General features: G+C 38.9%; 1 protein-coding gene across 1 annotated transcript; it reads left to right on the forward strand.

Moving 5' to 3' along the window:
* Positions 1–704: 704 nt before the first annotated feature.
* Positions 705–4,203, forward strand: LOC107785025 (uncharacterized). The gene is made up of 5 exons (XM_016606244.2): positions 705–968; positions 1,267–1,314; positions 1,426–1,548; positions 2,762–3,005; positions 3,103–4,203. Exons 1-5 carry the CDS (start codon positions 919–921, stop codon positions 3,919–3,921), a joined length of 1,284 nt encoding a protein of 427 aa, XP_016461730.1. The 5' UTR covers positions 705–918; the 3' UTR covers positions 3,922–4,203.
* The last annotated feature ends 9,939 nt before the right edge of the window (positions 4,204–14,142 follow it).

Below are 14,142 nucleotides of genomic sequence, written 5' to 3' on the forward strand. Positions count from 1 at the left end.
CTGACCTAGAAAGCAGGAAAAAATAATTAGCGTTTGTTACTGATCAATTTTTGTGTTGTTTGCAAACTCTATTTGTTTATGCTATTGTTCAAACTAAGTTTTTGATGTTATATTACATCATTATAATGTAAAAGAAGGAAATAACACTCTAAAATTCAAATGACATGTTAATTATGGGGAAAAACCCGAAGAAAAAAGATGTATTCAAAATCTTTGGCATAAAGCGAAATTTTATTAAGAACCATAATTGGAGAACCTCAATAATATTAATATCCCCATCCTTTTAAAGTCTCATTATTACTAACAAAGGCTTACAATCAATGTGGTGGTGAAAGGATATAATTCCCCTACTCTTAACCAAAATATTTGTGTTTGAGTTTTGGGAATCGAAAAAATCTTAATAGAGAACATTTCCCTTTTTAATGAATTTTACACGACGTAAATCTGAATTAGTCGAGACCCTGATGCTATCTAACACGGGGTGAAAAATCAGGAGGGGAGAAAATAAAAACAAAGGATTGGTAGAAAATTGATGGTGCATCTCAACTTGATACACCTTCCCTTATGTGATAATCTCTTCAGAGTTCCTTCTTTTTTTTTTTTGTGAGAATTATTGTTTGCTTGATATGAAGTTAAGTTTCTTACCAAACACCTCCTCCCCCCACCACCACCACAAAGCCACCCCTTTTTCCTTATTGGATAATTGACCAACCATTGACTCTTAGCCTGAAAGGCACAAAGTCTATGCGTTTTCCTTTCCCACTGTAAACTATTTGCCCTTTGCTTTTCCAAAGACCAATCAAATTTTAAGACATGCATGAATAATAAAGAAAAAAGAAGAAGATACTAACAAAATTAAAATTTTGTATAACAAGGAAGCAAGAACTTGGAAACAGCACGGCAGTGAGTCAGTAAACAATGGGTCTGATCAACTTTCTTCTGATTTCAGCCAAAATTTTGCTCTCTTGGTAAGTATTTTCATAACTTCCATTCCTCTGCCACTTAGTAATTCTTCCTATTTTTTTTTAATCTTTTTCTTGACCAAAAAGACACAATCTCGATTGCTTTGTTTAAGATTTTGGAGTTAGTTAGTAGTTGTGGCACATTGTTCTCTTGTGGGGTTGTCAATTGTTTGTCCTATTTTTCAGGAACTTGTTATTTGTTAAGCCCTTTCTATATATACACATGTGGAAAGAGAAAATAATTTTAGCCTTCTAAGTTTTGCTTAGATCAGCTGCTCATGTCTTAATTTTTTTTTTCCAACAGTTCTTTTTGGATAGTCTGCAGACCATCAGTGACATTGCTGTGTCCTCTGTAAGTTAGAAAAAGAATTACTTAATTTTCTCTTATTTCTTTGAATTTTTGCTGGATATGTGAACTGGGATAGTTAGCCTTTTCTATATTGTGCTATTCTTGACTAAGCAGATATGCATCAATTCGGGCGATAGAGAGTGATAAAGCATCCAGCTACCAAAAGTGTCTTCAATATTGGGTCCTATTTGGATTAACCACTGTATTGGAGTTGACTCTTGCAAAGCCTTTGACAGGGTAATCTTTCATTTGCTTTTATATACAGAAATGTTTTTAGACTTCTTATATGCAAGCTATCCACCTTCGGACAAGGGCGAAGCTACATTGCCCTAAGGGTGGTCAATTGACTACCCTTTGTCGAAAATTTAGATCGTGTATATAGGGAAAATATTAGGTTTTAGAGGTATATAATATATAGTGAACGACAAGAGTGGGTTGCTCTAGTGATGAGCATCATCCACTTCCAACCAAGAGGTTGTGAGTTCGAGTCACCGCAAGAGCAGGGTGGAGAGTTCTTGGAGGGAGGGAGCCGAGGGTCTATCGGAAACAGCCTCTCTACCCCAGGGTAGGGGTAAGGTCTGCGTACACACTAACCTCCCCAGACCCCACTAGTGGGATTATACTGGGTTGTTGTTGTTGTTGTTGTATAATATATAGTGAACATCCTTTGTCGGGAAGCTAGCTTGTGGAAATGGATTTATCCAAGTCCTCCTTTGAAAAAGAAATTGTGGTTTATCGAGTAAGAATCTAGTTCTATTCATCGTAGCAAGTTGTGTAAGTTTGGCAGTATCAGCTTATTCGGGACATATATTTGTGTCTCGAGTTGTGCAGACCAGCTGTAACTGATGGCTGAAACTAAATGGCTTATTACAGATCGATACTGTATAGGCATAAGAACTTCTAAAATCCAGCCAAGGTTGCGGCAAAGGCTCATTTCAGAGCTACCATTTTTTGGATGGGTGAGAGAGAACACTCAGCATCTGCAATAACAGCTGAGTCACATAATGTGTTAACCACTACACGAATATAACACATATCTCATGTTTTTACATGATAATATAAAGAGCTTAAATGCATCATCATTGTATTGGTTAATCTATCCATTACCTGTTGGGTGGGGCCTCTAGCAAAAGCCCTCGTTGAGGCACATCCATTAGAAAGTAAAAAAATCTATGATTGTTTTGCATGAAAATGAAAGAGAAAGATTGTTTTAGCTAGAGCTTCGCGGTATATCAAAGCTTTTGGTTCTCTTGACTACTAACTTTATCACTTAGAGATGACATTTTTTTTTTTATGAGGAAATGTATGGATTTATGTTTGCAATTACAAATTCAGAACCTTATAGCAAGTTGTAGTTGAGCTCTTGGCTGTTCTTTCGTGCTCATTCCATGGCTCTGACCAAGCTTTTATCTAATCTGAAGGACATATTTCACTGTGTTGCTTTCTTCAGGTTTTCAGTTTGGCTTTATGCAAAAGGATTAGCATCCCTCTTGCTCGTGATGCCTCAGTTTAGTGTTGCTTCTTATGTGTATATGCACTTTGTTAAGCCACATGTTTCCCCAAATCCACACGTGGAAAAGGTCACGGAAAAGAATGATTGCATACCCACGAAAATCAGTGATTATATTGATGCAGCACCGATATATGTTGAACAGGAGGAAAAGGACAACCTGCAAAGTTTGGTCAATTATGAGGTAATCATAGTTTTCCGCAGCAAACGCCTTCTCATATGCTGACAGTAACATGTTCATGAACCTTTTGGTTATTCTGTTGTTTATAATTCTGTTTCAGGTTGAATCTTCTCCTACGAGTGATCGGCCAATTTATCCTAAGAAAGTTCAGATGGACTGGAGCTGCGCTTTATGTCTTGTGAGCACTTCCAGTGAGAGATGTCTAAAGCAACACATCCAAGGTAGGAAGCACAAATTGAAGGAAGAAGAAGAAGAAGAAAGGAAACACGAAATGATAGCAAGTAAAATATCCAAATTTGCTTCAAAGTTAGAGGGAAATTATCTAACAGATTTACTTGAGAGTTTGAGCCGGCTAAAATCTGAAAAGTTTGTGGAACTAAGAGGTTTTAATTTACCAATGAGAAGACCAGTTAAGTACTGCACTTGGAAAAAGCCTGAGTTTGGATGGACAAAGCTAAATACAGATGGATCTATAAACCGAAAAAATTCTGGTCTTGGTTGTTTGCTTCGCGATGATGAAGGTGTTCCTTTATGTGCTTGCATCTCTAAGGTTCTGCGTGGAGATATCTTCTTGGTTGAGTTACTAGCTATTTGGAGAGGTCTTACACTTGCTGCGAGTATAGGGATCAAAATGATATGGGTAGAATCCGACTCAATGAGTGCAGTGAAAGCCATTAACAAAGAGCAGCCATATAGTCAGAAGGCTAGTAGCTGTCTCATACACATTTGGAAAATCTTGAAGAAGTTTCAAAAGTACCAAGTTACTCATTCGTGGCGCGAAACAAACAGAGCAGCTGATTATTTATCAAAGATGGATATATCAGGAAGTGACATTGTTATTTGGCCTAGAGATTTTCCTAGTTCCCTTTGCAAATTTATTGCAGAAGATGCTCAGGGAAGTTGGTACCTTAGACGGTAAGCCCATCAAACGCGGCAGGAGCAAAACCATATTTAAGACAAGATTTAGAATTACAGCGTAGCTGTTATATATATCAGCTCTTGTTCCTAACAGAAGACTACCACCTGGAAAGTTGCAGGTTCGCAGTACATTATAAGGTAATTTATTTTTCTTTCTGAAACAATGATGGTGGTGTCTGGCCCAACTTGTACGGACTTCGACTAATTTACTGTGTACCTGCTACCATGTAACTTTGCCTACCGGCACATTATGAAGTAAATACTCTCTAACTGTGAAGGAGTAGAAGGTCCATATGTTGGCAAATGCATCTTAGTCTTGTGATGTGCTTCTTGTAAATAAGTAAACACAACCAAGCTTCTCAAACATTGACAAGTGAGCACTGAGCAGAACTATAATCTCAATATTTTAAAGCGAGTCCAACTCAAAAATAGAATTCTTAACCCCTTTACATTTTGAAAATCCTAATTTGCAGTTTTTATTTAATCAGATATAAAATGTAGCATACCAGTACTTACAAGAAAACCAGGAATATTAATATTTGAAAAAGGAAAAAGCTCCAACACGAGCGATTTATATTAGAATCTGGAATTGAATAATATTTACGGCAGTACATTTTTCTCCTTTTTTTATGGCCAAGTCATCCTAAATATTTTGCAAATTAAATATATACGATCACAGGAGTAACATATAATATTGAAATGGACTTAATGTATTATTTCCGATAAACTTTTGGAACTTATATAGAGCTTTCACGTATTTATGATAAGTTGACCAATTTATTTAAACTATGTCGAGTATTGTTTGGCCCCTTTTTTTCAAGCGGCAGCCAACAAACATGGAATATCATGAAATTGTCATGTAACAACGCACCACAAGATTAAACGATATTTTTTATATGTTATACACACCTCTAATAAATTCTGATGTACATAAAATAAAACGGAGAGGGTAATAATATTCTTGGTCGAACTCAATCGACGACTCAGGCACAGAATCATGTTGTTATGTAAATTACTCATTTGTATTGACCCTGAGAGGACTCCATTTTTAAAACCAAATTATTGAGTACAGGTGAATCTTCATACATAGCTAGCGTTTGGTCATTCTGGACATGCACTTTAGGTAAAACAAAAATTTAAAGTTTTGTGAGTAAAAAACTTCAAAATTTTCAAAAATTACTCTAGAGCTGTTTTTGAGATTTGAAAATTTTATTTTCAAAATCAACCAAAAATCTCCCAAATCTTATGGCCAAATGGGAGCGTTGTTATTTATAGGAAAACGTAGCTATTTGAGGAACATCATCATTCAACTCCTGCTAGGCAGGAATAAACATGCACACACACCAAGCAGAAGTACAAGCGAATATACTGGTCGGCCTAAATACACGGTTATATGTTAGAATGATTATATACGAATTATGCATATATTATAGATTTAAATTTAATTTGGGTAGATTAATTCTACTTGATTCATTTTGCTATGCAGGCTCCATCTAGAGTTGACGGAGGATGCATAAAGATTAAGCGTAAAAGGAACATTGCAAACGAGATATACTTAAGTAGGCGCAATAATACGACCAATTCATAAATTTATTGCGATGCCAAACATAAATAAGAATTATCAGACTCTTCACTAACTGAAGAGCTAGTAGATATAATTAAATGCCAGTACCAACCATAAATGACAACCTAGTGATAACTAAACAAAGAGCCACTATGATCAAACTAAACTAGTCGTCATCATAATATTAAGGTAGGTCAAGGTCCATTCGGCTTGCAAAGACTAAGCAATCAATCCAGTGGTAGGGTTTCTGCCCGTGTTATTAAACGCGAAAAGCACAAAAATGCTCTAATGTCTGTTAGGGCTTTAAGCGCAAAGCACAAATAAAGTGTGAGCTTTAATGAATATGTATGTGTAGTCCAAGACTAATATCTATAAGCATGAATACAAAATATATGGACAAAGAAATTAAAAAAAAATTATGATAAAATGAAATATCAATTGCTTAGTGTCCCTCTCCATCATTACGGTCATTGGCAAGGAAAAGTATGATTTAGAGCCTTGATAACAACACTGAAGCACCTGCTAAGAGAGGTGAAACGCTCAACATGTTTTGAGCCTCGCTTCAGGGCTTAAGCGCGCCTTTGATAACACTGGTTTCTACGACACTCACACATCATATCCATGTAAAACTGGCACTTGCTTAGGTCACTTCCATTGACGTTGAGTGAAAGAGGACTTCACAATTAATTCAATCAAACACCCTACCTTTTGACTATGATCGATGTCGGCAATTAAGCATGAACACACAAATTTCACATTCTTCCCGTTTTTAAATAGCCCAAGTATACTCAATGTTATTCAACCAACTCAATCAACTCAAGCAATCTCTCCACAACCACTTTACCTCAAGAGACGACTCGTTACCACTAAGCATATTCAACTCACGCACTCACCCAACACAAGAAAGTGTACAATATCACCAATCCGTCATGAGATCAAGTGCCCTCACCACAAGCAAAAGAGTAAATATCAAAGTAGTCCACAAATTTAAATATGTCATTGAACATAAATTAAGGACATCACACAATTGAACAACATTCACTCACTCTCACAAAGAATTCATGTGCATCCCGTGGTCGTACCATAAGCTTGCCCGTAGTGTACATCTTTACTAATCTAAGCTAGCTAAATTTAGGATCAATTAGGACTTTAAGGTTGTAATGTAGGCTAAGGGACGGGTAGGATACATTTAGGAATAATGACTAACCCTCCTAAGCACTTTAATACACTACACTCACAATTCAGGCGTAATTTCTTCTCAACCCATTCACTTGTCATACACCATAACTAACATAGCACTCTTTTTCATCAAGCACCTCTATGGTTTCACTAGCACGAGTGAGAAGGATTAGGAGGTGTGTCTTTCTACATTAGTTAAACTTTTGTTTTCTCTTTCTTGCAAAATTTTTCCTCTTTTTTTTTTTTTTTTTTTTCACACACTCCATACATTGAAGTTCATAAGCTAGTGACCTTTATTCACAATTTTAGTGCACCTTAAGGGCCCTTCCATGGTTCCACTTGAAAGCCACTTCCTAATATCTCACCTTACTTCTTTTAGCGACTAAGTGCCTTAGGAGGTAAAGATTCAACAATCTCAAATTAAGAACAACTAGGAGTACAGCTTGTAATGTGGTTGCCAAGGAAACAGTCTATAGGCTCAAAGGGGCTAGCAATGGGAAAATTTTATTTGTCAGTGACAAACACCTTTATGTTCAAGCAAGAAACGCCTATGTAATCTCCTAGACTAGCACAACTTAATGATTTCGCGTTGATTAATACACGGGGTAAGTTCTAGACTACACAAGATAGCACAGAATATCAACAATCCTTACACACACATGGCACTTGACTCACTCAAGACGGTTCTGTGTGACTCTCAGGTCAAGCAAGCATATCAAGTTGAGAATTTTTAAGCAACAATGCACTAGGTGGCATACAAATCAATCAACTGAGAAAAAGACGTCAAAGAGTAGGCTACTTAATCTACTTGGGCATTACAATTCAAATCATATATGCAGGAAGACAGAGCGCATGCTCTAACTTAACTTTCCAACACCAAACATATCAAAAGGTATCTCCGAGCACCTCAGTTTTCTCCCTTATCCTACTCAAAAAAATTAAAATAAAACAAAACACCCGGTTCGAGCTACACCATTGAAAAAGAACCGGCGCCCAAAGAAAAATCAAGGAATACTACCTAACTATCAAAAATAAAATAAAAGAAAATCTTTTTGATATTTTTAATCGGACTTTAATCCCTCAAGAAAATTATCCAACAGATCCATCGTTAGGAAAAGTTCAAGTTTTTGTTAATTTTTTTTTATTTTATGTAATCTAGATAATTAGACTATGTTAGTCTTAAACTAAGCTAAAAGGTGATAAAATTAAAAAAATAAATAATAATAACACTAAAAAAAGTTTTATACAATTCAAGGAGTATTCCCCCACCCCATACTTAAACAATGCATAGTCCCCGATGCATAATAAATTCAAAAATAAAGTAAGGTGGAAAGAAAGAACTCCCTGTTAGTCGGAGTCTGCCTCATCAGGATGCCAACCAGCTGCGGCAATGGGCTCATCATCATCTCCTAAGGGTACCAAAACCATTGGTCCCATAACTTTATCATCATCCGCATCCTCATTATCAGATTCCTTGTCAGTGTTTTCATCCTCAGACGGATGAACGAGACTGCCTGGTGCTATGCCCAACATCTCCTTGGAAGAACTGGAGAGGTCACTTCGCAATCGCGTGCGCTCCTCATCTGACACCCCAAGCCTGCTCATAATAACATTGAGGGATTTGTAAAGATACCTGTTGAAATTTTCGTCCCTCTCATTCCTAGCAGCTTGGGTGAGCTTGGATGTGGACTCTAGAATGGATGTGATGTCTAACAATGCTGTGGGTGCCTCCACTACCTCATCATAGCCAGGGTACTCTGGTACCCCACGAGAGAGCATGTATTGTGTTAGGATGTTGCAAAAAAAAACCTTTTGATCCTTCCTCCAAAACGGGTGCGGGTCATCTCCCCAAGCATGAGCTCACCCACATTTATGGGGCGCCCGGTCATCAAAAAGTAGATCACGCACACTCGAGCTCGAGTGCACTCACTATTATGCTCAACGGGCATTAATCTAGCTTGCACAAAGTTTTGCCAGACCTTGGCCGTTTTGTTGAAGTCGAACCGGAGCATTTCAAGGTGAATATTTCCCTTAGTTCACGTCCATTTTGCATTAGAATCAACGCCACAAAGTGTGTGACGTATTGCTTGGTAGCGTGGACTTTTGACGAACTTTCGAAGCCTTCGCGGGTTAGGGCTATCAACTCCCAAAAAATGACACAAGGCTTCCCTATCCATTGGAATTTCCTTTCCTCTGACCCACGACTCGTCATTTTTCTCATTCCAGTTGGCATATAATTCTCTTACCATGCTGAGATTTGCTGGGCCCGGACATTCGAGGAGCTTATCCATCTTCTTTTCAATCAATGTAGCAAGTACATCTGGGAAGTTCCGTTCTAAAGCCTTCACATTTATCCCCATTTCAGACACATATCTCCCATATGGAACAAAAGTATCATGCCATTTGATGGCGTCATCCCGAACAAGTTCCACTCGAGGCCGTGGTGGCCTCGTAGATCCGCTAGCCACTTGCTTTCCCTTGGCTTGTCGGGAAGAGCTCTCGCCTTGCTTGCGTTTCTTTGGAGGGGGAGAAATAGTGGAGGACTTCCCCACCCCTCTTCCTTTAGCGGTATCGTCACGAGCCATATCAACCTACACATGATAAACACAAAGATGAGAATGAATTAAGAGATGTTGCCTAAGGTCATCGTGAGAGGCAAGATGACCCCACACTTAAAATCGAAGGCTATATATAATCGAATCATAATATTGATTCAATGTGCACCAATGTGTCATCACAAGGCTATAGGTACTTAGACTTCCCTATGCCATAAAATTCAATTAGTCTAACATGGCCGTAACTTAACTATGGTGCAAGCATAACAAAGCTAAAGTCTACATTACACTATTTTAGTACACTAACTACAACTTACAAAAGTTTACAACAAGATACAATACCCCCAAAACACCCCACACTTCGCCCAAACTCATATACAACTACACTTGGCTACTTAGACTTCACCGGTGTTCAAATTTACTCTCTTAAGCATTTTAGCAAATACCTTGTAGGCATCAATTTTGCTCTTCTATTTCAACAATGGTGGGAGAAGGTGGGCCTCCCAAATTTACATGAAGTAGAGGGAATTATAGTTTACTACTTCAAACACAACTGCACAACCAATTTTTTGCACCAATTTCGTGTATAATCATTCCACCCACAATAACATCAAAGTATGTTTAAGAGACCTAGGGGATTTGAGGATTGGGGGAGAAAGAAAACTACAAATACTCTAAGAACTTCCAAAATACAAGAAAAGAGATAACAAGAAGAACATACCTTAGAGTCTTGAGATGGAATTGAGCAAGGAAGATTGAAGAATATGAGAACTTGAGAGAAAAGTGGAGAAGAGGAGCGGATAGTGTTTAGCGTTTTTGGAGAAAAAAGGGGGGGTTTTGGGTTTTAGCTATTTTAATTTAGGTGGGGGATGGGTTTGGGTAATTGGGTATGGGTTGGGTTGTGTGTGTATATGGGTAATTGGGTAGGGTATTTTTAATTAAACAAAGAAAACAAAAATAAAGAAAAAAAAATTACATACCTGACCCGCCAGCCCAGCGCCCCACGCTGGGGCTGGCGTTGAAACTTCAGAGATACTGGAAAGTGTGCCCCAGGCAGCGTGGGGCGCTGGCTTGGGCGCTCAATTCACTATTTTTTTTTAAAAAATAAACAATCCCGACTACCCGAGCACTCAATATATACATTACACATATTCCACACCATTTCAACCTACAAAGAAAAAATTATGGCCTATAAAAGAAAAAAAAACTATGCTTCGAAAGCGGTAAAAATTGGGTTGCCTCCCAACGAGCGCCTGATTTAACATCGCGGCACGACTCAACAAGTGTTTAAGCATCTGCCAAGTCCACTGAGGTCTTGTGACGTGCAATGTCACCACCCCAATAATGTTTTATTCTCTGGCCATTTACCAAGAAGGTACCACTTGAGCTCGTATCACGCAGTTCCACCGGCCTCACACTTACCACAACAAAAGGACCTGCCCAATGAGACTTAAGCTTTCCAGGGAATAGCTTCAACCTTGAATTGAACAAGAGAACTTCTTGACCCGGCTCAAACTCTTGATGTTGAATGTGCTTGTCATTCCACCTCTTCATCTTTTCTTTATATAATTTGGCATTTTCATATGCGTGCAATCGAAACTCATCAAGCTCGTTGAGTTGCAGCAACCTATTCTCACCAGCTGAGTCCATATCCATATTTAGCTTTTTGATCGCCTAATAAGCTTTATGTTCAAGCTCGACGGGCAAGTAGCATGCCTTCCCATAAACCAACCTGTACGGAGAAGTACCTATGGGAGTCTTGTATGCAGTTCGATATGCCCATAATGCATCATCCAGCTTCCCGGCCCAGTCTTTTCTATTTCCACTTACTGTTTTCTCCAGAATCTGCTTTACCTCTATGTTTGAAACTTTTACTTGACCACTCGTTTGGGGATGATAGGCAGTGGAAACTTTGTGCTTAACTCCATACTTTGCAAGAACATTATTCAGCAATTTGTTACAAAAGTGAGTTCCTCCATCGCTTATTAACACTCTTGGAGTCCCAAAACGCGTGAAGATGTGCTTCTTTACAAAGCTTACCACTACCTTTGCGTCATTAGTAGGAAGAGCAATGGCCTCCACCCACTTAGAAACATAGTTGACCGCCACCAAGATATACCTATGCCCATTAGAATATGGGAACGGTCCCATGAAATCAATCCCCCAAACATCAAAAAGCTCTACTGCCAGAATATTTTGCAAGGGCATCTCGTGCTTCCTTGTGATAGTTCCGGTTCTTTGGCATATGTCACAATTTTTAACAAAGGCATGTGCATCCTTAAACAATTTTGGCTAATAAAAACCTGATTGTAGCACTTTTTGGGCGGTTCTATCCCCACCGTGATGACCTTCATATGGCGAAGCATGGTAGTCATGCAGTATAGCATTCATCTCTTCCTCAGGAACACACCTTCGCACCAACTGATCTGCGCATTGCCTCTATAAGAATGGCTCATCCCACATGTAGAGCCTCACATCATGTAAGAATCTTCTTATATTATCAGGTGTCAATTTTAGTGGTGTCACCCCACTTGCAATAAAATTCACATAATCCGCATACCATGGGGCTTCACCTGAGGTGACTGCTAATAACTGCTCATCAGGAAATGTTTCTTTGATTGACCCTCCTTCAGCTACATGGTTCCGACTTTCTAATCTGGACAAGTGATCAGCCACTTGATTTTCTGTCCCTTTTCGATCTCGGATCTCTAAGTCAAATTCTTGCAAGAGGAGGATCCAACGAATTAGCCTCGACTTGGCATCTTTATTTTCAAACAAGTATCTGATAGCTGAATGATCTGTGTAGACGATAACTTTGGTTCCCACTAGATAAGATCTGAACATGTCAAACGCCCACACCACTGCAAGCAACTCTTTTTCAGTAACTGTATAATTCATCTGAGCTGGATTCATAGTTTTGCTCGCATAATAAATGGAGTGAAATATTTTATCCCTTTTTTGCCCCAAAACAGCTCCGATTGCTATGTCACTTGCATCGCACATCAACTCATATGGCAGTCCCCAATCTGGGGCGATGATAATTGTTGCAGTCACCAACCTTCCCTTCAGCTCCTCAAATGCTTTCAGACATGCATCATCAAACTTAAAGGTGACATATTTCTCTAGAAGCCTGCACAACGGAGAAGAAATTTTCGAAAAATCTTTAATGAATCGACGATAAAAACCTGCATGGCCCAAGAAACTGTGAATGCCTTTGACGGATGTCGGTGGGGGCAATTTTTCAATCGCCTCCACCTTTGCTTTATCCACCTTCAGACCATTTTTTGACACCTTGTGCCCCAAGACTATACATTCACGTACCATGAAATGACACTTTTCCCTGTTTAGTACCAAGTTTGTCTCTTCACACCTAGCAAGCACTTTATCAAGGTTCATTAAACAATTATCAAAAGAACACCCAAACACAGAAAATTCATCCATGAACACTTCCACAAATCTTTCAACCATGTCAGTAAAAATAGCCATCATGCAACTTTGAAAAGTCGCAGGTGCATTACAGAGACCAAAGCGCATTCTCTTGAACGCATACATGCCATAGGGACACGTAAATGTGGTTTTCTCTTGGTCCTCTAGGGCTATAGCAATCTGATTATACCCCGAATAACCATCTAGGAAACAGTAGTATTCCTGGCCAACTAACCTATCAAGCATTTGATCAATGAAAGGGAGGGGAAAGTGGTCCTTTCGGGTGGCATTGTTCAATTTTCTATAATCTATGCAAATTCTCCACCCAGTGACAGTTCTTGTCGGAATTAAGTCATTATTTTCATTAACCACAACAGTCATCCCCCCTTTCTTAGGCACATATTGAATGGGGCTTACCCATTTGCTATCAGAGATTGGGAATACAATACCTGAATCAAGCCACTTAATCACTTCTTTTCTTACCACCTATTTCATGATTGGATTTAGGCAGCGTTGTTGCTCTACACTTTGCTTGTGTCCGTCCTCCATGAGGATTTTATGTATGTAGAAAGCCAGACTAATGCCTTTAATGTCAGACATCGTCCACCCAATTGCTCGCTTGTGCTCACGTAGCACTCTCAATAACTTTTCTTCCTACAATTTAGACAAGTCAGAAGAAACAATAATAGGTAAAGTGTCAGAACTACCCAAATAAGCATATTGAAGGTGAGGGGGTAGGGGTTTAAGCTCCAATTTTGGAGCTTCTTCAATTGACGGCTTTGGAGGAGATCTACTTGGCCTATTCAGGGGCTCAAACGGATGTATTCCCTGCATGTAAGCACAAGATACATCTAGGATATGCATCATCTCCTCAACCTTATCATCAATCTCCAAGCTATCGAACAACATGAGTGCTTTTTTCTAGAGAATCGTCTAGATATACACTCGTGTCAAGAAGTTTCTCATCCACCTCCACAACAGATATCATAGAGAGCTCCACATAGTGGCGGGGAAGTTGGATCGCTTTATAGACATTAAAAACTGCTTCTTCGTTGTCCACCCTCATAATCATTTTTCCCTCTCTCACTTTAATTATTGCATCACCAGTAGCCAAGAGAGGTCATCCCAATATGATTGGAATTTGTTCATCAGCCTCAAAATCTAGAATAATGAAGTCAGCTGGGAAGATAAATTTCCCAATTTGCAGTAATACATCTTCAATCACTCCTTCAGGGTAGGCTATGGACCTATCAGCTAATTGTAACATCACAGTGGTTGGTCTTGGAGCTCCCAGACCCAATTGCTTAAACAAGGACAAGGGTATTAGATTTATGCTCGCCCCCAAATCACAAAGATCACGACCCACGTCAATATTACCAATTCGCACAGGGATGGTGAAGCTGCCAGGATCCTTAAGCTTTTGAGGAAGCTTATTTTGGACCCTTGAAGTGCACTCCTCAGTAAGTGCAACTGTCTCGAACTCAGTCAATTTCCTCTT

This window comes from Nicotiana tabacum, chromosome 12, assembly GCF_000715075.1.
Source record: "Nicotiana tabacum cultivar K326 chromosome 12, ASM71507v2, whole genome shotgun sequence".
NCBI lineage: Eukaryota > Viridiplantae > Streptophyta > Magnoliopsida > Solanales > Solanaceae > Nicotiana > Nicotiana tabacum.